The following is a 27,975-nucleotide window of genomic DNA, read 5'->3' as shown; positions in this document are numbered from 1 at the left end:
TATAATTGTGCCGCAAACAGAAGCATAATTAAATGATGTGGCATAATCACACAATTTCAGGGGCTTTGCATAACAAGCATAACACGAAAATTCCCAAATGCAAATTACGCCAGCATCATTTAGCCTGAGTCTTGGCTTTGTACTCATGTCCATGTGAAAGGAGTTACTGTTGAGAAGATTTGAGGCATCAGTGATGTTTCCATGTGCATTTGATGTTGTCCTTGGAAACCAGTATATTTTTTTCTGATGTGGATTCAGGCAGGACGTTCCTGGACGGCGTTCCTGAAAACATTGTACAGTAACTGAGGACAATTTTGTCTCTTCCTCTGGTCTCCTCGGGTGCTGGAGGTTGTGGTATTGTGACGCCGCTGGGTCGAGGTTCCTCTGTAAAAGGCAAGGTATAGAGTTCTCGTGAAAGGCTTACTGGCCTCTCTTTAGTAGCTTAGATATTTTCTATCGCTTTACCTCTCAGCTGCCTCCCTTTACCTCCTCAGATGGATCTCTGATCCGTTGTGTTTTTAATGAGTGGGAGGTCATTCAAAGTGAGTTTAGTGAATGGCAATGGATAGCATCTAATGCGGGATTTTGAGTCCTGCTGTTGCCTTCTTTTGCCTATCGAGATGTTGCTTTAATAAACAGTTTGGCACTGGAGATCTCTCGCCATGTTGGCGTGCCCCACTTGGCGGTCTTTCTTTTTTGCAAATTGCGGGCCGCATTTTGACTATATAATCCCATGCGCACATTTTCACATTTAAGAATGGTTGTTGGAGCTATGCCGCATATAGCATCCAGAAAAGGGGGTGGTGATGAACCGAGTCTCTGAATTAAGCAGACCACTCTTACCCAATCCAAAGATCAGGGCTTGATCCATCACCGTTTTTTAGCTCACTGCACCATCCCAGCTCAGAACCAGGCTACATGCAAATTAGTCTGTCCCTGGCCCAGTGCATCATGGGAACAGGGCAGACCAGACTACCAAGCCAATTCTTATACTGGGAAGGAAACAAGCTTCCGGGGACCGGTTTCTGGTAAGAGTGGTCTGCTTAATTCAGACACTCTGTTCATCACCACCCCCTTTTCTGAATCGTTTTTGGCCACTATAGGTGTGGCAGGGTATACTCAAACATGAGTCCCTTGCTCACTGCACCATCAGGATTCAAGCAAGCCAGGCCGCCGACGGCTGAAATGCTAGAAACCGGTCGCCGGAAGCTTGTCTCCTTTCTGGTGAAGAATTGGCTTGGTAGTTTGGTCTGCCCTGTTCCCATGATGCACTGGGCTAGGGACAGACTAATTTGCATATAGCCAGGTTCTGAGCTGGAATGGTGCAGTGAGCTAAATAACGGTGATGGATCAAGCCCTGATCTTTGGACTGGGTAAGAGTGGTCTGCTTAATTCAGACACTCTGTTCATCACCACCCCCTTTTCTGAAGCGTATAGCATCCAGCATTTTCTCCTGTCTTCTGGTCTGGACTGAGTGAGTTTTATCCTTGTATTGCTTGTGGGAATGTGTAAACTCCTCATCTGCTAGTGTGGTCTTGCATCGTTGTTGCTCAGTCAGAATTAGTTGCAAGCTAGAGTGAGCATGCATAGACCTGTTGGGTGCATGCATCGCGTATCAGCCTTTTCCTACATTGGTTGAAAATCAAGGCTTTCATTCCTGATTAGGAAAGTGAGTGAGTGGAGTCTGACTTTTGAGCGCTGGGGTGTCTGAGGTAGGGGATGTGTGCTTGAAACAGGTAGAACAGCATATAGGATTGGAGTATCAATAATAGTGAGAGCTATATATATAATTCACTCTTCAATATTCATCATTGTAGCAGGCAAGGAGTGAGGTGTATGGTGGCCGTAAAGTGATTGTAGCTAATATGTTCAGTCCCTCTGTGACAAGAGCAAAGAGATGTTGGGAAGATGATATGGTCTTAAAATTTGAGATATACCTGGCCTCCTGCATTTGATACAAGGTGGTACTAGGGAGTGACAAGTTGACAAGAGACCGCCTTGGCCCTTTGCATCTTTAGGAGTGATCACTATCCTTCACTAGGTGCAAAGCTCTGCATTCCCAGGCACCTGGACGCAGAAGTTGGATGACAAGAAGGTTGTAAATTGGTTCATTTGACACTCGCCTTACATCTTGGTGCCCTGTTTCTACATCCAATGGAAAGCGAGCCAATCACCTGAAATTAATATATGTTAGGTTAAACCATTAAGCGGTTTCACTATGTTCAAGCCCTAACAGTTTATAGGTATTATAACATCAGTGGCATCAAATAGCATCGGTAGCTTGATGGAAGCAAATTAAATTTCACTAGTCTTTGTATAATTAGATACCAGAATAGACATGGCTTTCAGAAGTATAGCATGCGCTTCGGCTGCTTTGCAGGCAGTCAAAGTCAGTCATTCGCTAATGCACTGAATAATGCCCCTTAATATTAACGGAACGAATCAGGCGACCATGCTACTAGTAGATCATCACGCGTCCCTGTTGTTGAATGATGGCTGGTACAGGTCTTCTGCTCCAACATACTTGTCTTTGTGGTTCTCCCTTTGTGATGTAGAACAGGTCCTTAATTGATGCAATGTTCTAACAGTATTGGAGACTTCTCTGGCTCTCTGCTACATTCAGTGTATATCTTGGGTATTGCAATGAACATATAGAAAGTAATCCCTCGATACCGTTTTAAACACAGCCATTGGTCAAATCATTCCAATCCAGACTTTTCCAACTGAGAGCTGCTTTGACCCTCTATCTCCAACTGTGTTTTCCTAACGGATATGTACATCATTGTCTGATTAAAAAAAAAAAAAAAAGTTTCTTTCTGCAACATATTATTCTCTTTATCCTCCATATCCGCGTCTTCGAATCATTGAAAATTAAATAACCCACGCCATCTCCATCTGATATGTGCCCAATGGGCCAGTTCCCTGCTCCAGCAGTACCTGAATTCTCCTTTAGAGGAGATCTTAATATTCACAGTGATTTCAATTTTCTTTAATGGTTTGCAGATCTCAATTGCCCATCAGGTCTTGTTTTTAGAGCTGTGTTTTAGTTCCGCGACTTATCTCGGTATTAGCACTGCTCAAACTGATTGTCAAATAGTGTCTTTGTTGCTATGACATTGGGTAGTCCAAGTTGATTTATTGAAATGGAATACAGTGCAGTGCTTTGCTTGTGTTTTAGCGTTGCACATCTGCTACATAGGTCTCACTTCAGGTGCAGGAGTGAGAGATGCCAACTATAGTAGCTTGCCCCTACGTGTATTTTAAATTGCTGGCCCCCCATTACAATGGATGAGCTTAAAACCATTCTTAACAATGTGAAATCAGGATCTCCTATGGATCCAGTCCCCATCAAAATCCTGAAACAAATGGAATTTTCTCATTTGCAGGTGATCCTCGATATACTTAATACATCCTTCACACAGTCCATTGTTCCGACCCTCTGGAAACATGCAATGGTAACTCCCCTATTAAAAAAACCTATGGCTGATACTGAAGTTTTATCCAACTACAGACCCATCTCTCTCCTATCAGTGTTTTCAATTTTTTTTTTTTTTTTTTAATTTTTGGAAGACCTTTATTTAGAAAAGGGTGCACACAGCTATTCAGCCAAACATCCCGGAGGCATGGCAGCAAAATTAGAGCATCATACTGTTACGGCACACCCAGGAGAGCAGCTCAGGATAAGAGAGGTCAATTTTTAAAAATAAAACAGGACATACACGGTAAATACGTAATACAGTTCCATATGTTAACGAGAAGAAGAGAGAGAAAAGAGAACAGGAGGGGGCCGGCTACGGGATCTAAAGTAGATACAATCACCGGGTGGGCAGGGAAGCATGTCCAACTGTAGAGACGACCACATTTTGAAGCAAGCAATATAAGCAAGCATACATTACTGAAGACTTCCGACTAATACCCCACCCGATTAATCCAATTACAGGAGAGGCTGAGCGGCCATAGTCCCAGCACCTCCCAAAAAGCCCAAACAGTAACCAGATACCCTGTCCCCCAACCCAGGGAGAGAGAGAAAAAAGGAAAGTCCAGTTAAACTAAAAAGAGAAAAAGGCCATAGAAACTAAGAACGGAAAAACAAAAATACCCCACCCTGCACCCCTGCAGATGGCTACGGCCTACCCCCCTAGCAGCGTGCCTATCGCCCAGCGACCAAAAACCCGAAATATAGTAGAAAAGAGATTTATGAAGGAAGGAAACACAGAAAAAGAAAGAAAAGAAAAGTTGAGGGAGGCGGAGAATCACGCATCCCCGGTCACACTACCCCCCTACTGCGACGTACAGTCCTGGTCATTAAACAATCAGCCACAAAGCAAAGTAGATTCGGTAGAACCCAGGAAAGACGTCCTACACCGCCCCGCCCCCAATACAAGAAAATGGCGGATCCCGGGTCCCTCACGAATCCCTGGCATCGGAGTCGAACTTCAGTCTCACCCTTGACCTCTACGAGTGTTCACCATGAGTTCCGCACACCGCACCCGCCTATTTACAGGATAAATCAAAAGTCCAGCCAGGCCCCGAATCTGTGTGGTGAGTCCAACAGATGTCCACAGTCCACCACAATCCTCAGCCGCCATGACACCCACCACGGTGCAACCAGATCCCGTCCGTCCCATACTCCAACACACTGCACAGCTCACACGATCAATAGATGCCCGCTGTTTCCGTCGGGTCACAGTTTCAATAAAGTCATTGGGGGACGAGCTTGTGAACACGACCACAGGCGGACTCGTCAACGTGGACGCGTGATACACCATGACGGCAGATTCAGCCGCACACTGCGGTACAGACATTGCTATCCATGCTTCGACACTAGATGGGCCTCGAGTCGTAGATTCCGGGATCAAAGTGGGAGAAACGGCTCGCTTAGGGGGACCAGACAGATCAGAGTCATTATGCGATCGGGCAGTTTCGGTGTCATCCGCAATAGACTTATGTGGAAGAGCAACCATGTAGGAGTACAGACCCTTAATAGCGGCCATCACGGTTCGCAATAATGTCTCTTCTTCACCCCGCACCGCCGCGAAATCAACTCCAGACATCAGTGCGCCCTTCGGGTCACCCGATTCCCCCAGGGACCGAAGTGCGATGAGGGCAGGCGGGGGCAGGAGGCACACGAAACAGCAGCGATAAGGCCTCTCGGACGGGGGCCCCACCCCGGCAGGAAGGGAACGCCGAGAAGGGGACCCCCAACCACTCAGACCTCACAGGATCATTACACCTCCTCAATGCGGGTAGAACCGCAGGCTCTCCACCAATCCAGGGGCAGGTTGCTCTCCACTCCTATCGACCGGACAGTGTCTGGGTCCCCCGGCCGCCGTTGTTGCACTGCAACCCGGCAGGGTCAGTACTCGAGGTCCCGGCTCTCGGTCAGCATTAGGCCAAGAACTTCCACTCGATGTAACTCCGGCAATCCGGGTCGTAAGTTTCCCAGGACCACACCACCAGTATCAGCAACAGGTCACCCACACGGGGGCTAGGCGAAAAAGCAGGATTTGTAGCAGGATATTCAAGCAGCAGGAGGAGGTCGACGGAGCCGAGAGCTTATGCGGCCATCTTCGTTCGTCGCTAGGCTCCTCCTCCGTTTTCCAAAATTTTGGAACGACATGTCCACTCCCTCCCAACACACTTTACAGCAGAGGTCTTCAAACTTTTGGATGCCGAGATCCCCCTGTCAACATTTACAGGCGTAAGGACCCCCTCCTGACAAAAGTTTCTAAACCTCTAGGCAGGTCTACTGGAATTATGAGGCAGGTGAGGACCAAATTATGCGACAGGCTTGACTAAATTGTGTGAGTAGAAAATTTTAATAATGTTCTGTGATGCTGCGTATTTTGGGATAGCATTGCTTTAATATTTTAACATTTTTTAAACACAGTAACACGGAGGAAAGATTTCACCCCATCAGTACCAGTTTATAACCAAAATACAGCAATTAACATCAGAAAGATGTCTAGTCAACCTTTGTGAAGAGCCTCCCACTCCACAGGAATACGAGCGGTCACATTAGAAGCTCACCTGCCATGGCCGGGAGCAGCAAGGGTCCCTTCAAACCCTGGCGGTCTTGTGCAGAGTTAAGCAGTTTACCCATGCCCCTTTCCTCTCACCCCTTCCATCCATCCCTCTCTTTTCTCCTCTCCCTACCCCGGATCCCTCTCTCACATTGCAGGAAGATGGTTATTAGCCCCAGGACACCTTTCGGTAACAGTAGCGCTCTACAAATTTAAATAATAGGCAGAAGCAGGGGATCCACTGTGTGAGAAGTTGGCCCGATATGCAACGTTCGCTATTCTAGCGACCGCTATGTATCGTTCCAACGACCCTTATGGTGTTTGGTTGTAAGTCAACCTATAGACCAGCTATCCTAGTAGCGTGGATACGAGCAGTCTAAGGCTAAAGACTCGAGAGGGCGCGTTAAGCCAGCTGTTTACCACACATGTACCCCTTGAACACCCAGTGAAAGGACACCACACAAGTGTTATGAAAATAAACAGTATATTTATTAAGAATCACAACAGCCCTGTACTCTTTATGAGGACAGGGTACTAAGCACAAACCAAATCTCTTTAGCAAATACTTCAAGTGCACAGTTTAAAACAAGTGTCCGGGGACACGGAAAGGTTAAGGCAAGTCGGAAGCGAGGGACTCGGGACCCTAGAGTAAGGAGGCTATGCAGGCACCGAAATGCCGAGTTACCTAGCCACGAGGGCTGCGGCTGCAAGTCTTACAGGCGTCGGGGTCTTCGCTGACGAGCCAGGAGCCGGAAGAAAAGGAGTTGCTGGCCGGCGACCAGTGATGAATAGTTCGTAGAGATCCAAGCCTGGATCGGAGATTGATGAAACCTGAAAGCAGAGGGGACCAAGTTCGTACTACTAGCCAGTAGTCAGAGGGTACCAGGAAGGCACCGGTTGGCCGTCACCTCGACCAGGTGAGTGGGCGACGCTAGGCTCTGCAGTCTCACGGACCAGGAGGCGTTGTCGGCGACCACGGTGGAGGTGCGAGCTGTCCCACGACGGATGTCGCTGTCGGCGTCTTGAGTGGACCAGGAGGGTCCGGGGTGCTTCTCGAAAAGATGGAAGCAAGGGCCAGTCTGGAGCAACCAGACCGGCAGTGTTGATTTTCGGATGTCGTCGCAGAAGGACACAAGCCAGCGGCTAGTGACCAGACACGTGCTGAGCAGCGAGCAGAAGGGCCCCACGCAGATCGTGAAGATGCTGGGAGACTGCACTTCGGTGCTGGAGCGGCTCAGGGTCGGGGCTTCATGGACCCCAGAGCACTCACCAGAGAGTTACCTCGATGGTCGTGCTGGTTTTTAAGAGCGTGCAGGTTCTGATGATGGCCGGTCCCTCGAGGTCTCGTCGCACCCACAGATCACAGCTGAGCTGATGACGTGGGTAGAGGTCAGAGGTGCCAGGGAAGCCGGTTCTCGTCGAGCTGGGCCGTCGGATTCCTTGAGGAAGGACTTACAGCAAACCGCAGAGTTCTTAGATGGTGCCCGCTGATGCAGGGTGACTACTCCTTAGCCACAAGGGAGAAATCTTGAGAAGAGTCTTGAAGTCCTTTCGTAGAAAGTATTCTTGATTCAAAGATGATCTAATTTGGAAGGGTCCCCGCTCCGGCCTTTATCCTAAAGAAAGGGGTGGGTACATGACTAGGTCCTGCCCTAAGGGTGGGACCAGGAAGGGGGGTAGTTACACCCCTCTCCCCTGCCGGACTTTCCCCAGGCCAGGGCTGTCGCCCCTGGAACTGGTTCTAACCGGCAGATGCGTAGTGAGCACCGGGGTGCCACTCCGCAGTCACCTTCTCGCAAAAGCCCTACCTACCCAGAATACACAAACCCTGTCTGGGACGGTGCGAACACCGCCCTTGACAGGAAACCCTTTGTCCAAGTGCTCCTCGCTGGAAGGACTCCCAGCAGCAGGAGGTCAGACTCGTGTCTGTGGTGGCAGCATCCATTTTGTGGAGCTGAGGCTTTAGTTAACTTTAACCGGGGTTCACAGTTACGTACATGTCGTGTCCCTCTAGAAGGGCGGAATGCTAACCTCGTCGCCAGAGTTGGTGAGAGGGCAGCATCCCGATTCGTATGACACCTTACTCGACATGTCTTGATAACGCGACACCGAAGTTACCGATATGGTACGCGTTATCATGGAACAGCCATTGGGTCTTGATTCCGCAAGCTGCAACCGGGCTCGGCTCGGGCCAGAGCTTAGTTCACACGAGCCCATGCACTCTGCCTTCAGGATTGTCAAGGCCTGCCATAGGAGTGACTGATAGGAACTCGGGTGTCCATTGGAGGGTTAGATATAGGGCTACTATATCTAAAGCAAAGGGTGACTACACGACTTCGCCCCAGCTGTCATGCAGCCAGTTGTGTCAAATTTAGGAGGCCAGCCAGGGGTGGCATAATACACGCTGCAGCCCCTGGCGGCCCTGGGTACACCTATGCCCTGAGTTACAGGGTCTGATAAGGTGGCCCAGTACCAATTGGTAAATGCACCTAGGGTACATCTCGTAATTTAGAAAGAGAACAGCCAGGCTGTGGGTCTGATTGGCAGGCCCGCAGCCAGAGAAAGTCGTAAACCAGTGAAACAAAAGCAAAAAATCTGGGTGATCATAGGATTGCAGACCCTACTCTCCTACATGACCCCCCCCCAAACGTCGGAACAACTAGCTAACCTTGACCAGGTGAGTCTTCTTGTTCTAAGTGGAAATATCTGGAGAGCCCATCGGCATTGCCATGATCAGTACCAGGTCTATGTTCCACTGTGAAGTCCATCCCCTGTAGGGAAATGGACCACCTAAGCAGTTTGGGGTTTTCACCCTTCATCTGATTTAGCCACAAGAGGGGCTTATGGTCGGTCTGAATCTTGAAGTGAGTGCCAAACAAGTATGGCCTCAGCTTCTTCAGGGCCCAAACCACAGCAAAGGCCTCCCTCTCAATAGCTGACCAATTCTTCTCTCTAGGGGTCAGCCGTCTGCTTATAAAAGCAATGGGCTGGTCTTGACCATCAAAATTCAGTTGAGAAAGAACAGCTCCCACACCCAACTCAGAAGCATCTGTTTGGACAATGAATGGTTTGGAGTAGTCCGGACTCTTGAGGATAGGCGCCGTGCACATGGCCTGCTTTAGGTCATCGAATGCTTTTTGACAGCTCGCTGCCCACTGAACCTTTTTTGGCATTTTCTTACTTGTCAGTTCATTTAATGGTGTCACGATGGAACCATAGTTCCTGACAAACTTCCTGTAGTAACCAGTCAGGCCCAAGAAAGCTCGAACCTGAGTCTGGGTGGTTGGAGGAGCCCAGTCCCTGATTGACTGTATCTTGCTCTCCAGTGGCTGAACCTGACCTCCACCTACAAGGTGGCCCAGGTATACAACCTGTGTCTGCCCTATCTGGCACTTGGTGGCCTTGATAGTGAGACCTGCTGCTTGCAGTGCCTCTAACGTCTTCCGCAGGTGGACCAGGTGATCCTCCCAGGTGGAGCTAAAGACAGCAATATCGTCAAGATACGCCGCACAGAAGTCATCCAGCCCAGTAAGGACGTGATTCACCAACCGTTGGAAGGTGGCAGGTGCATTTTTCAGACCAAAGGGCATCACCACGAACTGATAATGCCCACCAGGGGTTGAAAACGCGGTTTTAGGCTTGGCGTCCTCAGCTAACCTGATTTGCCAATACCCAGCTGTCAGGTCAAACGTACTTAAGTAGTTGGCCGAAGCCAATCTATCGATAAGCTCGTCTGCCCTTGGTATTGGGTGGGCGTCAGTCTTAGTGACTGCATTGAGACCCCTGTAGTCTACGCAAAACCTCATCTCTCTCTTACCACCCTGGGTGTGAGGTTTCGGCACTAGAACTACGGGACTAGCCCAAGGGCTATCCGAGGGTTCAATGACTCCCAGCTCCAACATTTTCTGCACTTCACTTTTGATGCAGTCTCTAACGTGATCAGGCTGCCTGTAGATTTTACTCTTTACGGGCAAGCTGTCACCAGTGTCGACCTCATGGGTGCACCAATCGGTCTGACTGGGTGTCAGAGAAAACAGATGTCGGAACGACTGAAGAACCTGTTTACAGTCGCTCTGTTGATGTTCGGAGAGGCTGCCACAAAAGACAACACCATCTACCAAGCCATCGTCAGGATTCTGAGAGAGCAGGTCGGGGAGAGGGTCACTCTCCTCTTCCTGTCCCTCATCTAGGGCCATGAGCAAACTCATGTCCTTCCTGTCGACATATGCTTTTAGCCTGTTGACATGAAGCACCCTGTGGGGGCTCCGGGGAGTTCCCAGGTCGACCAGGTAGGTGACCTCTCCCTTTTTCTCCAGGATGGTGTGGGGCCCGGACCATTTGTCCTTGAGTGCTGCTGGGGCCACTGGCTCCAACACCCACACCTTCTGTCCGGGCTGGTAAACAGTCAAGACAGCCTTTTGGTCATGCCAAGCTTTTTGGAGTTCTTGGCTGGCCTTAAGGTTTTCGGATGCCTTCTCCATGTATTCAGCCATCCGCGAGCGGAGGCCGAGCACATAGTCCACTATGTTGGTTGCAGGCTTTTTGAGAGGTCTCTCCCATCCTTCCTTCACCAAACACAGGGGTCCTCTTACAGGATGCCCGTACAAAAGTTCAAAAGGGCTGTAGCCAACCCCCTTCTGTGGGACTTCTCTGTAGGCGAACAAGAGGCAGGGGATCAGGACGTCCCATCTACGCCGAAGCTTTTCCGGTAGTCCATGAATCATCCCTTTTAGGGTCCTGTTGAATCTCTCAACAAGCCCATTGCATTGTGGATGATGGGGTGTAGTGAACTTGTAGTTGACACCACATTCCTTCCACATAGCAGTTAAGTAGCTCGACATAAAGTTTGCACCTCTGTCGGAGACAACCTCCTTAGGGAAGCCCACTCTGGAGAATACTCCAACTAGGGCTCTTGCCACAACAGGTGCTGTAGTGGTCCTAAGGGGAATAGCTTCAGGATACCTGGTGGCATGATCCACTACCACCAGTATAAACTTGTGCCCTGATGCTGTCGGTGGTTCCATGGGACCGACGATGTCGATCCCCACCCGTTCAAAGGGCACCCCCACCACAGGCATTGGTATAAAGGGGGCCTTTGTCGTGCCACCTGACTTACCACTGGCTTGGCAAGTGACACAGGAGCGGCAAAACTCCTTGGTATCTTCGTTCATGTGAGGCCAGTGAAAGTGCGAGACAAGCCTGTCCCACGTTTTCGTCTGGCCTAAGTGACCTGCTAAGGGAATCTCGTGGGCCAAGGTAAGTAGGAAACCACGCTGAGACAAGGGGACGACCAGCCTCCTGGTCATGCCAGGCTTGGGGTCTCTTGACTCAGTGTACAGGAGTCCATCTTCCCAGTATACCTTGTGGGTACCTGTGGCGTTCCCAGCAGCCTCAGCAGCAGCCTGCTGTCTGAGGGGTTCAAGAGAAGGGCAGTCTAACTGGTCCTTCCCCAGATCTTCCCTTGAGGGTCCCCCTGAGCCCAAGAATTCAACTTGATCAAGTTCGAACTCTCTCGGCTCAGTTTCCCTCAATTCCTGTAGGTCAGCCTCCTCTGAGACTTGATCCTCGACCTGGGGCAAGGGGGAAGGCGCAGCCTTAACCCTACTGCTCTTTTTCTTGGGAGGCGTCTGGTCCGTTGTTCCAGGATCCAGCACCTGTTCAGTGGGGCATTTCCTGACCTGTGACCTAGTCACAGCGAACACATGTGCTGGCAAACCTAACATTTCCATGTGAGTCCGGTGCTCCACTTCTGACCATTGTGACGACTCCAAATCATTGCCCAACAAACAATCCACTGGGAGGTCTGGACTAACTACAACCTTCTTTTGGCCAGTTACCCCTCCCCAGGAGAAAGCTACAATTGCCATACTGTGATTGGTAGTGACATTGCTTGCATTGGTCACCAGGAATTCTGTACCTGGCATGATCTGTCCAGGGTCCACAAAGTTAGGCGTCACCATGGTGACGCTGGCACAAGTGTCCCTATAGGCCTGAGCCATCTTTCCATTTATGAAAGGCGTCTGTCTGTATTTGCCCAAAGTATTGGGGCTTACGTCAGGGGACACGTCCACGTCCCCTGTACTGACAAGGACAGCCTGAGTGAGTGTGCCAACTAAGTTGTCACGCCCCTCAGAACCCAGGGTTAACCCTACTAAACCCTTGGGAGGCGCACTACCACTGCTGACTGTACTAGGGGGCACAGGTGCCTTAGGGGCTGCAGTGGCAGGAGTCTGCCCTCCTCCTTTCTTGGTGCACTCACTAAACCAGTGAGATTTACTTTTACAGTACTGGCACCATCGTTTGGATTGGCCTTCTTTCTTCTTTTGGGGAGCCTGACCCCCACCCTCTTTGGGTTGTTGGGGACCTGTCGAAGACTTCTGGTCATTTTGTTCCCCCTTAGAATCTTTACCCTTCTGGTCTGCTTTCTTCTGACCACCTTGATTCTGGCCCTGGTTCTGTTTAACTCTCGTACGAACCCATTTGTCTGCCTTCTGCCCCAATTCTTGGGGAGAGGTCAGATCCGAGTCGACAAGATGCTGATGCAACAACTGGTTCTGACAATTGTTTAAAATTTGTTCTCTCATCATCAAATTGTACAATCCTTTGTAATCAGTAACCTTACTGCCCAGCAACCAGCCCTCGAAAGCCTTAGTGGCACAATCGACAAAATCAGACCAGTCTTGAGTCTGCGTTTTCTGGGTATCCCTGAACAGCACCCTGTACTGCTCAGTGGTTAGGCCGAACCCTTCAACGAGTGTATTCTTCAAGACTTGGTAATTGTTAGCGTCCTCTACCCTTGTGGTGAGAAGCTTGTCTCTTCCTTTACCTTCAAAGGAGAGCCACAAGATAGCTGCCCACTGACTCTGGGGAACACCTTGCACAGTGCAGGCCCTCTCCAAAGCAGTAATCCATTTGTGGATGTCGTCCCCTTGTTTAAAGGGGGGCACTATCTTCCCAAGGTGTTTCGTATCGAAACTCTTTTCCCTATTACTAGGTACATTGCTGCCACCAGTGGGGACTGCCCCACTTAACTGTTGCTCTCTAGCAAAAGCAAGCTTTTCTTTGGCCAGGGCAAGTTCTTCCCTTTCGATCCTCAGATTAGCTGCCCTTTCCTTAGCTTCGTACACTCTCCTCTGAGGGGACGTCATCCCTCTTTGAGAAGAGTTGCGAGAGCCATTGGTTCGAACGGATCTGTTAGAGCCTCTTGATAGAGACCTAACTCGTCCATTCCCAATGTTAAGCGCACCTGACAGTAGCGCCGGGGGTCCCCCAGTACCACTATCATGTCTGCTTAAGTTGGACCGTGTCAGTCTGACGACTTCTACCTGTCCCTTATCTGCCTCGTCCCCAGAGAGATCCTCATCCTCATCCTCCTCGCCATCTTCGTTCTCAGTTGCGAGGTGAATGAGGTCAGGATCGTCCCGGGTTCCCTCGAGGGGAGGCATGCCTCCTTCTGGATTAGAAGGGCTAAGAAGCTTCTCAGCCTTTCTGGCATCATAAGTCTCTAGGAGACCAATCAGAAAGGAGGTGGTGGGGTTAGCCCCTTGCTTAATCTTTCTAGAGGTACATACTTGTCGTAACTCATGGAAGTTAAGCGCAGTATATCTTGACGGGATGACCTGTGGAGGGTCAACTGACACAAGGGGAGACTCAGAGTTTCCTCCTTTGTCCGACATACTGTTTCTAGTGTGGTGTAAGTGATGCACCTACCTACACTATGTGTTTACCTACTTTTCCCTTGCTAAGAGCTGTAGCCAAGGTGTGCTAAGCCTTGAGGAGCTACAACAGCTGGTTCAGTAGAACTCAGAGTATTCTAAGCTTTAGTTATATGTACTAACAGTACTTGTGTGATCTTTCAACAAGATATTCTTAGGATACGTGTGGTAAAACAACAGCAAGCTCAAATCCCAACCGCTGCTCACCAATGTGAGAAGTTGGCCCGATATGCAACGTTCGCTATTCTAGCGACCGCTATGTATCGTTCCAACGACCCTTATGGTGTTTGGTTGTAAGTCAACCTATAGACCAGCTATCCTAGTAGCGTGGATACGAGCAGTCTAAGGCTAAAGACTCGAGAGGGCGCGTTAAGCCAGCTGTTTACCACACATGTACCCCTTGAACACCCAGTGAAAGGACACCACACAAGTGTTATGAAAATAAACAGTATATTTATTAAGAATCACAACAGCCCTGTACTCTTTATGAGGACAGGGTACTAAGCACAAACCAAATCTCTTTAGCAAATACTTCAAGTGCACAGTTTAAAACAAGTGTCCGGGGACACGGAAAGGTTAAGGCAAGTCGGAAGCGAGGGACTCGGGACCCTAGAGTAAGGAGGCTATGCAGGCACCGAAATGCCGAGTTACCTAGCCACGAGGGCTGCGGCTGCAAGTCTTACAGGCGTCGGGGTCTTCGCTGACGAGCCAGGAGCCGGAAGAAAAGGAGTTGCTGGCCGGCGACCAGTGATGAATAGTTCGTAGAGATCCAAGCCTGGATCGGAGATTGATGAAACCTGAAAGCAGAGGGGACCAAGTTCGTACTACTAGCCAGTAGTCAGAGGGTACCAGGAAGGCACCGGTTGGCCGTCACCTCGACCAGGTGAGTGGGCGACGCTAGGCTCTGCAGTCTCACGGACCAGGAGGCGTTGTCGGCGACCACGGTGGAGGTGCGAGCTGTCCCACGACGGATGTCGCTGTCGGCGTCTTGAGTGGACCAGGAGGGTCCGGGGTGCTTCTCGAAAAGATGGAAGCAAGGGCCAGTCTGGAGCAACCAGACCGGCAGTGTTGATTTTCGGATGTCGTCGCAGAAGGACACAAGCCAGCGGCTAGTGACCAGACACGTGCTGAGCAGCGAGCAGAAGGGCCCCACGCAGATCGTGAAGATGCTGGGAGACTGCACTTCGGTGCTGGAGCGGCTCAGGGTCGGGGCTTCTCGGACCCCAGAGCACTCACCAGAGAGTTACCTCGATGGTCGTGCTGGTTTTTAAGAGCGTGCAGGTTCTGATGATGGCCGGTCCCTCGAGGTCTCGTCGCACCCACAGATCACAGCTGAGCTGATGACGTGGGTAGAGGTCAGAGGTGCCAGGGAAGCCGGTTCTCGTCGAGCTGGGCCGTCGGATTCCTTGAGGAAGGACTTACAGCAAACCGCAGAGTTCTTAGATGGTGCCCGCTGATGCAGGGTGACTACTCCTTAGCCACAAGGGAGAAATCTTGAGAAGAGTCTTGAAGTCCTTTCGTAGAAAGTATTCTTGATTCAAAGATGATCTAATTTGGAAGGGTCCCCGCTCCGGCCTTTATCCTAAAGAAAGGGGTGGGTACATGACTAGGTCCTGCCCTAAGGGTGGGACCAGGAAGGGGGGTAGTTACACCCCTCTCCCCTGCCGGACTTTCCCCAGGCCAGGGCTGTCGCCCCTGGAACTGGTTCTAACCGGCAGATGCGTAGTGAGCACCGGGGTGCCACTCCGCAGTCACCTTCTCGCAAAAGCCCTACCTACCCAGAATACACAAACCCTGTCTGGGACGGTGCGAACACCGCCCTTGACAGGAATCCCTTTGTCCAAGTGCTCCTCGCTGGAAGGACTCCCAGCAGCAGGAGGTCAGACTCGTGTCTGTGGTGGCAGCATCCATTTTGTGGAGCTGAGGCTTTAGTTAACTTTAACCGGGGTTCACAGTTACGTACATGTCGTGTCCCTCTAGAAGGGCGGAATGCTAACCTCGTCGCCAGAGTTGGTGAGAGGGCAGCATCCCGATTCGTATGACACCTTACTCGACATGTCTTGATAACGCGACACCGAAGTTACCGATATGGTACGCGTTATCATGGAACAGCCATTGGGTCTTGATTCCGCAAGCTGCAACCGGGCTCGGCTCGGGCCAGAGCTTAGTTCACACGAGCCCATGCACTCTGCCTTCAGGATTGTCAAGGCCTGCCATAGGAGTGACTGATAGGAACTCGGGTGTCCATTGGAGGGTTAGATATAGGGCTACTATATCTAAAGCAAAGGGTGATTACACGACTTCGCCCCAGCTGTCATGCAGCCAGTTGTGTCAAATTTAGGAGGCCAGCCAGGGGTGGCATAATACACGCTGCAGCCCCTGGCGGCCCTGGGTACACCTATGCCCTGAGTTACAGGGTCTGATAAGGTGGCCCAGTACCAATTGGTAAATGCACCTAGGGTACATCTCGTAATTTAGAAAGAGAACAGCCAGGCTGTGGGTCTGATTGGCAGGCCCGCAGCCAGAGAAAGTCGTAAACCAGTGAAACGAAAGCAAAAAATCTGGGTGATCATAGGATTGCAGACCCTACTCTCCTACACACTGGACCCGAACTTCGGGGGGGGGGGGGGAGCGGGGGGGTTTACCACTCCCAGCCAGGGCTGGCCCTAGTACTGGTCGCACACGATGCAACAGTCTTTCCACCTTCTCCATGAATTCCCTCACTACCGCTCACCAACAATACACCTCATCTCTCTATAGCACCTGTCTGACAAAATACTCATAATTTACTCACACTCAGTTCTGTGATGTGAATGGTACATCTTCTGTGTACCAGGCACTTTAACCTTCTGCACTGTGTGGTTGACAAGAGTGCCCATGTAACTGCACGGAGAGCAATGCAACAGTGTGAGAGTAGGGTAAAAGTAGTGACTACAGGTTGAGTGAGGTGACCATATGAATTTGGGTTCGGCTGTAAGTACAGAGTGGACGAATTAATGCATGGTTAGTGATGGCCTTGTTTGAGTGAGCTACAAATTGAGCAGTGAGGGGTGGGACAGGTGAGTGAAGTGCCACATGAGTGCAGGATGAGAAGTGTGCTCGTGTGATTGCAGGGTGAGGTACAGAGTGAACAATGCAAGCACATTTTTAGTGCAGAGTGATCACTGTGAGAGCATTGTGAGCGGGTGAATGTTCTGAGTGCATGGTGATCAGTGTGAGTCCATGGTGATCACTGTGAGTGCAGGGTGAGCGGGCGAATGGTGTGAGTGCATTGTGATCAGTGTGAGTGCATTGTGATCGCTGCGAGTGCAGGATGAGCGTGATATCAGAAGATATCAGGGGCTAGAGACGGTGAGATGGTGTGACTGTGAGAGGGGTGACAGGCAGATAGAAAGAGACACAGGATAAGGAGACAGGGTGAGAGCGACAGCAAGAGGCAGAGAGCGACGTCACAGGTGGAGGGTGCGATAGAAAGTGAACGTGTGTGTATGGGAATGAGAGAGAGAGAGAGAGAGAGAGTGACAGAGAGAGAGAGAACCATCGAGTGCTATAGTGAAAAGATAGGTGCCTGGGCGCTTTCTATGTACATCCGTCTCATTACTAGCGCAAACACAAAAGTTTCACATTTTTAAAGCACGTGGATGGATGACAGCCAGCAACACATTATTGGGGGTAGGAGGAGTGTCTGGGGGGTGGGGGGGTACACGACATGAAGGGTGGAAGCAACACGGGTTGACCAGAAGCTACACAGATGGCATGTGTGGAAAGGGAAGAAGCAGAGGGCCTCATGCCCAGTAGTGTGAAAAACCGGGGCCTAAGCGCAAAAGCTAGTGCTACTATGCCCGTAGTACAAATTACCTTAGTTAACCATCATTTAAAAAGCTGATTATAAGACTGAACAACTCGGGTCAACAACTATGTGATAAGATTGCAGTAATGTCTAAAAACATCTGGTCAACTAAGTGCCTGTACAGTGAAGTAAGCCAACATTTCGAAAAGTGAATTGAGAATGAAACCACTGATGGGTCACAAAGACTAATTTAAATAAACTGTCACGTAGTTGCTAATTACACAAAGTCCTGTGCCAGTGAAACGCAACGAAACCAAGCTCACTATCTTACTTGCCAAATAAACTCCTGGTACGCTTAAGGGATCAAAGGGCAGGGAGGATTACTCCCCGCTGATGGCTCCGGTCTAAATCAGAAAGCCAAGCGGCCTCAGTAGTGGTGTCTATTTCACGTGAGGAGAGACGCGTGCACTTCGGATGCGCAGCTCTACAGACGATGGATGCTAACTGTAGCATCACATGACTGTGAAAGGCTAAAAAGGCATAGTAGAAAGACGGACTGTATGGAATGAACAGATATATTCAAACATAGTTACTAAAAGAAAAATTGTAAATTAAAAAAAATGTTGATGGGCATGCAAGTTTGGTAGGAAGTATATACAATAGTGGTGTTGATATACTAAAGAGCATGTGTGATTACAGGAATGACTGTCCAATCAAAAGGCACACAGTATATACGTAAACACTGTATGTTGGCGGACAACATCTCAGGTGCATTATGAATCATATTGCAACATTTGATCTATAATCAATGAAGGGTCTAGTTATTAATAGGATAGGTTGCTGTCCAAACGGATGACGCACAGTATACATGTAAAACTGGCAAGTTTGTATAACCCATTCCAAGTACTTAATGGATCATGTGACAACATATGTTCTGTAATAACGGTATCGAGGAGAAATGCGAGACACGGCCTGGCGGCCGTGAATAATTAGGGGGAGAAGAAATGCGAGATCCGGCCTGGCGGCCGTGAAAGTGAGTGCGATGTGCAGGCGGGGGGGTGGGGAGCAGATCCTTTGAAGTGTGTGAGGCTCTGAGAGAGAGGCAGGTGGATGGAAGCGCGTGCATGGACACATGCACTCGTCAAAATCTGCCGCCTGGTTCAGCTTTCCTGATCCAACCCTATCATTCTCCCCTATCCATTCCTTGCGGAATGGGATAGGCGAGACCTAAAAATACAAATGTAAGGAATAGGCAGAGTGGGGGCCCAGGGGGTACTGGAACCATAAAAAACATTACGCCTCTGTAACCAGTTTACAAAGGCATGTAAATATGTTAATGGTCTTTAAAGACCTGTGAAAAACTCGGGCATGCCAGAGATAAGTCTCCAGACACTGCCCAGCCGAGCCCCCAGCAGCTTGAGTTTCACTGCAGCAGCCCAGGCTGAGACACAGGACGGGGCAAGAGGGGGGCTGAAGCCCTGGAGGCAGGGGAGAAGTGTGAATGTGAATGCGCGACCCCCTTCACACCACTCCATGGCCCTCCTGGGGGTCGCGCCCCACAGTTTAAAGACCCCTGCTTTACAGAAACTAACAATTCTCTTCACTCCTCACAATCTGGCTTCCGGGCTGGTTTCTCCACTGAGACAGCACTTCTGGGAGTTACTGAAAAGATCTGCACAAACTCCTTGATGATGGCCAAACGGTTGCCCTCATTCTGTTGGACCTTAGTGCGGCCTTTGATACCATCTCGCACAAAAAGCTGCTAAATTCACTGGAAAAAACTGTCATATGTGGTGCTGCGCTTAAATGGATTTGTTCCTTTTTAGAAAATCGCACTTTTCAAATTATGTCAGCTTCAGCTAGTTCCAAATGTTTTGCCTCTCTCCATGGGGTCCCGCAGGGCTCCATTCTCAGCCCACTGCTATTTACCCTATATGTTAGGCCGTTAGCAGACATAGCCGATCAAACGGGCCTCGCCCTTATGACTTGCGCAGATGATTCTCAAATCATCTTTTCCCTCTCGGCTTCCAGCACATTGGCTCCCTCCCATCTTAGACAGGGCCTTATCGATATCTCCAACTGGATGGCCTCCAACCAGTTAAAGTTAAATGGAGATAAGACGGAGGTTCTCATTTTGGGACATCATAAAGATCTTTGGGGATCTTCTCATTGGTCTACCCAAATGGGCAATCTCTCTGTCCCGACCTGCCATGTTCGTAACCTGGGTGTCATTGTGGACAGTACTCTGTCCATGAAACAACAAACTGGGAAAGTAGATGCCCTATGTTTCACCATCCTAAAGTAGCTGAGGAAAATCCTTTGGATGCTGCCTTTTCCTACCCAAAAGACCGTAGTCAATGCCCTCATTAACTCTCGACTTGACTATGGTAACATTCTTTATCTTGGGTCAAAGAAGGCTGTGGTACATAGACTACAGCTTATCCAGAACTCTGCCGCCAGGTTGCTTTGTAGGGTTCCAAAAAATTCCAGTATCTCAGGCCACCTACGTGATCTACATTGGCTCAGGGTAGAAAATTGCATTAAATTCAAAGCTCTGAGCTATATGTTCAAAATAAAAGCTGTCTCAAACCGCGGCTAATTTCTGTGTGCCTAGGTTTAAACTTTCTAGAATGGGAGGTAGATCATTCTCTTATTTAGGCGCATCTATTTGGAATACTCTCCCCAACTTTATTCGGAAAGAAGACAACTATTCGCGCTTCCGAAAAAAATGTCAAAACCTGGTTGTTTGATCAGTAACATCTACTAATGGTTCTGTTCCATGGTACGCACCGTCTTGGCGCCGGGATACCCTTTTTGGGTAGCTGTGCGCTTGATGTAAATGTAAATGTACAGGAATTTATATAGCGCAAATCACCGAGCGGTTTCTAAGCGCTTGCTTAGGGAACCCGTCCTGGTATTCCCCTGTGAGATAACCCCGGCAGGGTATCTGCAAGGTGAAAGCCAGGCATCCCGCCTCGAGGGGCCGTTGTGTAGATTAAGCAAGCTATTGCCCAGAGTCGCAGAGTGTGAACCCATGAATCGAGTAGGCACCGGAGCGAGAATTGTCGAGTCCATGGACATTTTAGGACTCAAGACCCCGCCGAGCTGGGAATTGAACCCTGGTCCTGGGCTTACCTCTGCTTCCAGGTCTGCCTCCTCTAACCAGTGAGCCACACTTCTCTACACCAGTGAGCCACACTGCTCTTTTATTGATAAGTTTAACAAATAAATAAATAAATATAAATAAACCACTCGTAGCTCTGCTGTAGCTCTGCACGGGCCCTGCAACGGTGCTTTGCCCCCTTTAAATTTAGGCTGTCCAATCATGGCAGGACACACTTCCCACCTCTGAGGATTGGCAGAGCGGTTTCACAACCAATGCTCTGAACTTTTTTTGATTCGCCTTTTGTAATAATTCTTCTGCAAACCTCTTTGTTCCAGAAGAAGTAAAATAATGACTTCTGACATGTATCCTCTTTTAACTATCCTCAGCTTTTCAGTTTAAATATCTTCATCTTGTGTCCGATACTGTTCATCAGTTGCTGCAGGTGGTCTTCATTATTCAGCCACAGGAAGTGGTCAGTAAGGCTTGTCCTGAGTATTGGAACCTTTGGGATCCCCCTGGCCCTCCGGCATCAATGGTGCGGGTGCGATTGCAAGAGTGAGCGTTCACATAAGGTTAAAGCTCATCCACCCAGTGTTAGGATCTGCAGATGTAATCTAGGTAGGTTCTTGTGCAGTGCTAGCAATTGTAATGACAAAAAATAAAATTAATAAGCCCTTCCAGAGGGATTGTTCCAAACTTTGCATGTTTCTCGTGGTTTACATGGGTACTCTACTCGGAGTTAATAACTAGGGCGTTTAGTATCTCTCGGTCTCTGCCAACTTCCTGAGCCCCGGGACTGGTAACCCATTTGTTGGTGAATGAAGTTGTGGCATTTTTAAATGTTGGTCTCCTTTTACAGGAGGCCAATATTTGGTTTTGTACAAAGAAGTTGTTGTTCGCTTGGAAATCAGGGTATATTGCATAATCCTGGTCTCCTTTTCTTAAGGGAGGCTACTGAGTAGTGACCTGTTTGGAGTCTACTTGAATACCCCTTCAATATCCAACTGAGGTCATTGTTGACGGGTTGAGTTAAATAGAGTACTGGGACACTGTTTTTTTATGTCCAAGAATGAAATAGGATTTCAGTTTTATAGAGTTTACGGGTTTACTCATTTTTTTTTTCTTTCTGCTGGTTCGCTTTTACATTGTGGGATTTTTATAATCTATTTCAGGCTTGGCTTAATACTCGCCTGCTTAAGTGTAACATTTTTTTTTTAAATCCATTTGTTATTGTTTAATTTCACTAAGCCAATTTGGTACTTTATTGAGGCATTTCGAGTAGCAGTTACGCATCGTTGCACATTTAGGAATGAACACCTTCATAAAAGCTATTGAAACCATAACATTATCTCAGAAGGCCACTTAAAGGATAGTGGGCACTAAGGAAGTTCTACTTTTGAATGGCAACCATCATGAAAACAATTCAAATCACTGTCCACCTAGCTGCCAAGTAGCCTCATGTCATGCGTAACATCTTTAGCAAAGCTATGTGGACATTGGTAGATATGATGGTGAAATCATATAAATATGTTGACGTCATTGTATCAAATTGTGTAGTTTTGAAGTTATGTATATTTTTTAACATAGGGAAGCAGGGTTTATCATTAAGGCTCCCAATTTTATGTTTTTACTGTTTTTTGCAGATAAATACAGACCAAATCATTTATCTTCCTGTCTGCATTTATTTTCAGATATGGATAAAAAGGGAAGGTGTGTTTTCTTTTAGATGATGATTAGTACTGTCAATCAGTGTGAGATCAATAGGTGCGCAGATTGACAGATAGAGGTGTTTACAAAAAATCAAAACGATTTCTAAATGAAGCTTAAATACTTGCAGCAATACACCTATTTAAGCTTTTCTACAGTGCAAATGGTTCCAGATTACTGTGTTGTACTTTAAATGGCTAAAATTAATTGGACATTCAAGCATAGGTAAGCGTTTGTTGGTTAAATACATTTGGAAATATTCCTATTGCAGCTTCATTTTTTTACACTAAGCATAAAATAAATGTGGATGAATGCAGATAAAAGGAGCAAAAAATAGATGCCATAAAACCAGGAGCCTTAATTATCAATCTTCAGCTTCCTCCAATTCCATCTTTTTATTTGATTTGGCGCCCTGCTCCCACAATTTGATTTCTAACTTATTCTTGTTCTCTTAAGAAATGTATTTTTGCATTTCTCCTGCTGAACACCTATTTCTTTAATGCCATATATTTTTTTAAAACAATTTTTTTCTGTCAATTGTTTTTAATTCTGTACCTTTGCTTTTGGGTTTAAGCCCCATAAGGCAAAGTGCTTTTGGCTGTAGACTTGAAGCTGGCTATAGTTGCCACGCAAAACATGGGGTCACTTGGCAGCTTTGTGGCCTGGAAGCAAAATGCTCCTTGGCCCTGAACCAAACCGTTGGGCCCCCAAGCCCTCTGACTTTGTTTTGCATGCGGCTCTGATATCTTTAAGGTTTGCTTACAAAATTTGTTGGCAATTTAACTCTATATTAAGACGGTCAGGGGATATGTGACCCAGCTGTACTGACGGGGCACGCTGAATCGTGGACATCCTGCATTTCACCCCAAAGGGGAAGAAGATGCTCCAATGTCCAACAATCCTTAGATTTAAAGAAACCCTTTTATACCATCAACAGGGAGGTCCAGGTCTTTTAAGATGGGCTGGTGCAGTTCTAGCATGTTTTCATAGTCATTTTCATGCATTGTGGGTAGTGTAGTCCTGTCCCTGCACAGGGTTAGCCTTCATGGGCTGAATCCTCTGGACACCACACGTCTGACTCACAGTTTCAGGACAACAAGTAGGGCATATGTGGTCTGGTGTGCCAGATGCAGAACCCCAAGTATTCCAGTGTCGCCCCCCCCCCCCCCCCCCCCCCATATAGTGTGATCCTGGGCAGATCACTAGTGCGTTATGTAATTTCTTTGTTCAAACTGAGTACCCTAAGACCCAAGCCATGCTATATAAATACATATCTGTATCATCCTTTTTGTGTTTCTTTTTTAATATATATATTTCTTTTTAAGCCGGAGCACAGCCCCTCGGACGCAGAAGACCGGACGCCGGGTAAACTACAGGCTGTCTGGCCTCCACCAAGACCCACTTTGGAAGAGGAGAAGGTGGGACTGAAGTACACCGAGGCAGGTGAGCGATTGCTGCCCCTTCAGTCTGTTAAGTGCGCACTGAAGATGTTCTGCGTGGCAGTGATTGATATACTGGGGCTTCTCTGCACTACTAGTGCAGAACATGTAGTTTGTTTGTATTTCTCATTTAAAATGATTGTCGTGGGCAGAGAAATAGACACCTCGTTGATTATTCCAAGTATCTGAATCCACCGATCAATCCAAATCACACACCAGTTCTGTATGTGTGAACTACATCTTCCTTCCATACTGTGTTCCACGTGAGTGCTTTTCCCCTCTTTCGCCTCTGTCCCTCGGCCCGCTTTCGCCTCTGTCCCTCGGCCCTCTTTCGCCTCTGTCCCTCGGCCCGCTTTCGCCTCTGTCCCTCGGCCCGCTTTCGCCTCTGTCCCTCGGCCCGCTTTCGCCTCTGTCCCTCTGCCCCCTTTCGCCTCTGTCCCTCGGCCCCCTTTCGCCTCTGTCCCTCGGCCCGCTTTCGCCTCTGTCCCTCGGCCCGCTCGCTTTCGCCTCTGTCCCTCGGCCCGCTCGCTTTCGCCTCTGTCCCTCGGCCCGCTCGCTTTCGCCTCTGTCCCTCGGCCCTCTTTCGCCTCTTTCTGTCTGGGCTCCTTCCCCCCTCTGCGCTCCTCCCCCCACCCCTCTGCCGGGCTGCGCTCCTTCCCCCCCCCCCCTCTGCCGGGCTGCGCTCCTTCCCCCCCCCTCTGCCGGGCTGCGCTCCTTCCCCCCCCCCTCTGCCGGGCTGCGCTCCTTCCCCCCCCCTCTGCCGGGCTGCGCTCCTTCCCCCCCCCTCTGCCGGGCTGCGCTCCTTCCCCCCCCCTCTGCCGGGCTGCGCTCCTTCCCCCCCCTCTGCCGGGCTGCGCTCCTTCCCCCCCCTCTGCCGGGCTGCGCTCCTTCCCCCCTCTGCCGGGCTGCGCTCCTTCCCACCCACCCCTCTGTCGGGCTGCGCTCCTTCCCACCCCCCTCCCTCTGTCGGGCTGCGCTCCTTCCCACCCCCCCCTCTGTCGGGCTGCGCTCCTTCCCACCCCCCCTCTGTCGGGCTGCGCTCCTCCCCCTCCTCTGTCGGGCTGCGCTCCTCCCCACGGTCATTCCCCTGCCTACTTTCATCTTTCCTTTCACGCACTATATCCTTTTTTTGCTGTAAGTGTGTTTACTGTTCTTTCTCCTTTCAGTCACTATTTTACTTGTGTATTGTCTTAAGGAAATTCCCTCACTGTGGTGTTTTTTCACCTAATATGAATGTTCTGATTCTCCTCTCTGTTGCCTGACATATGACTCTGCCACAGTCCTCACTAGGTCCAAAATCTATATCAAGACCTGTAAATCACAGGTTTGAATCCTAACACTACCCTTACTCTTATCCTCATGACGGGTTGCTTAAATCGGTGTGCAATATTTACTGGGCAGTAGCGGCTGCTACGGAATGGGGGTGGCAGGGCGGTGCGGGGGTGTGTGTGTTAGGGTGCAGTGGTGGGGGGGTACGGAAAGTTGGGAATAAAAAAAAAGCACTTACCTGAATACCGCCGGCCGCCGCCTCCTCTCCTCCATTCTCTCTGCAGCAGGAAGCACACAACCTCTTTGAATCCCCTGGACAATCACGATGCTGCCTTACAGCAGCGTTGTGATTGGTCTGAGCGCCTTGGTTGGGCACTCTGAGAGGGGCTGGGAGGCTGGGTATGTTCTCCATGCAGCCTGGGTGGAGAACATGCAAAGTGCACATGAATGTTTGGCCGGCCCGGGACGGAAGGTCAAAATGTCATGCGCACTTGAGGTGCAGCCACCACTCCACCTCCCTGTGACGCGGGGAGCCCAGCCCTGCATTGCCCCATCCTAACAACCTGGCTTCAACAGGAAGCTCAATACAAAAATAAAATACCTTTCAGTTATTATCACTTTCTTTTTGTATTGAGTGTGCAGCTGAAGCAGTGGGGAGGCGCTCCTTCGTCTTATTGGAGGAGCCGCTGCTGTTACTGGGTGTGATATTCACTCATTACTCCAAGTAACAGAGGTTGAAATGAAGCAAAACACATGGTATCAGAGTTTGCACACCTGATTATTGCAGGTTTAGCCACTTTCCTACTCTACTTTCGCAGACAGATTTTGGCAGGTTTTCCCGGTGAAATGTGCCCAGGAAAATAATTCTCATGGTATTTGAGGTAGTAACATCAAAATTTGGAATCGCGCTTCTAGTACAAGCACCCATTTATGCCCAAATCGGAAATACAACTTTCCCCAAATGTAAGTGCACCGTGCCCATTGCTTTTTGGCCTGTTTACAAAAGTGTGTGCAAGTCGGAAGTGCAACTAGGCCTGGGCGAAATTTCAATTATGCTGGAGTAATTTCAGTAATTCCGCACTATTCTTTGATGTGAAATTACCAATAATTATACGATTACTCCTACTCGCTTAATTTGGGGTGAAAAATCATACCGCGAGAGTACTTGCACTAGCTGCTGCTCGTGCTCGCTAATCGTGTTCTGCTGCATTTAGCGCTGTTTCTTAGCACAAACATGCATCTTTTTGGACACGATGGGGGCCTTTTAGCACTAAGAAATAGCGCTAAATGCAGAATTACTCTTGACTTGTAATTCCACTTAATCTTGCAGAATTCTTAGGTAACTCCGTGTGATTATGTGACACACAATTACGCGAGTTACGCCCACCCTTAATTACACCCGGACTCATACGAGGCCCTCAGTCTTTAGTAGTTTCTGAAATCAATGAAGTAAGTAGCATTGATTTGAGAAGAGGAGTTATTCAGCACATCTTGTGGTAATATCTGTAGTACGAATTTTTCTTTTAATTTTTTCCCTTCGGTTTTGGTAGTTCTGTTGTACATTCATAGTAGGGATACTAGCTCTTAATTTACTAGATGCAAAAGAAAAATACTGGAGTGAGCGAAATATCTGACATTAAATAACTTGAAATCTTTTTCTCCCATTTCTTGATTTGACGTGTAATTGTGCTTGTGCCGTCTTAGCAAACTTACTGTATTTCATACGTACTCTAAGGGGCTTTGTTTGGTGCAGCCTCCTTCAGCCCTTCAGCTCAGAAAACTTCAGTCATTGGCTTGCAACATGGTTAATGGCATCTAGCATCAGCCCACAACAGAATTTTAGCCTCCCCATTCTGTTGGTGTTTGGGAGTGTCCTGCCGCCCCCATTGAAATTAACCAAGGACTAATATACATCTGGAAAGTATACTCTGTTATTGCACATTTAGTTTTTTATCTCATAGTTTAATTGTTTGCACAACACACTGCTTTTTAAATTGTTTTACACTGCAGCAGCCATTTTTTGGCGCTTTTTTATTGCTCAAATGCGAGTGTCAAACGTTGTTTTGTTAACGCGGGTTCTCAGATACACCCCCTCCATCATGCTCTTGCTTAGTGAGTAGTAACTTGACAGTTTATTTCCACTTGCTTGTTCTTGGCCTGTTCCCTGTGGAGGTTCATGTGTACATATGAATGTTGTTTATTTTGCTTTAGTAAACAGTGCTTTTGCATTGAAGGTGTTTAGCAGAGAGGATCTGCTCTGCAGTACTCCAGAGTCTGAGAGTTGGACTAGTTGTGTAGGGCTGTGGAAGGACCGGTGCACAATGAACACTGTAAATGGAGAAGGGCCACTGGCACGGATGGCATAATGGCGCTTATTGTCAAGCGCTCTCGCTTCCAGCCACAGGTTGATGCTTGCAGTGAAAGGGCCATTCAATTCCTATGTATTGTTAAACAGTACACACTGTTTGGGTCTGGTTACATGAGGCTGTGTGTAACTGAGACTTGCAGTCAGCATGCAAATGCCCCCTGACTGTTTGCATGGGTGGATCGGGTGTTGGTGGCTCTACAAAAGGCTCTTAACTTAGCATCTCACCCATAGACCATTGAGAATGCTTTTTTCACTGGAGGACTGCATTGAACAAGGCCAGGGTGACTTTAGCTTGGTGTCAGTTTCCATTGAAAAAGCAGCTATTCTGTTTTGACTTTATATTTGATAACTATGGTATACCTTTGGTATCCATGTTTATGAAGTACAGATGAAGGTATAGACATCCTGGGACGAGTATCTGAGTTTTTCTAAAATAGGTGTACAGCATGTGAACCTGTGACTAATGTTGTCTGGCTCCACCTTGATTGTCTGAAAAGGTATTTACATTGGCTCTGTACACCCTTTTGTTTGTAGAGCACCACAGAAGGAAGGACTCAC

At 48.7% G+C, this 27,975-nt stretch overlaps 1 protein-coding gene across 1 annotated transcript in view; it reads left to right on the top strand.

Annotated features, from left to right (window-relative positions):
- FMN1 (formin 1) overlaps positions 1–27,975 on the top strand; it is a 307,196-nt gene that overhangs the window by 14,045 nt on the left and 265,176 nt on the right. Inside the window, exon 2 of the mRNA XM_086937030.1 lies at positions 23,667–23,784. Within this exon, the coding sequence (XP_086793156.1) occupies positions 23,667–23,784 (118 nt within the window). The remainder of the gene's footprint in view (positions 1–23,666; positions 23,785–27,975) is intronic.

The sequence above is a fragment of the Lissotriton vulgaris genome, chromosome 9, assembly GCF_964263255.1.
Source record: "Lissotriton vulgaris chromosome 9, aLisVul1.2, whole genome shotgun sequence".
Lineage (NCBI taxonomy): Eukaryota > Metazoa > Chordata > Amphibia > Caudata > Salamandridae > Lissotriton > Lissotriton vulgaris.
The sequence above is the reverse complement of the archived record's forward strand: the minus strand, read 5'-3'. Positions and strand labels throughout refer to the sequence as shown.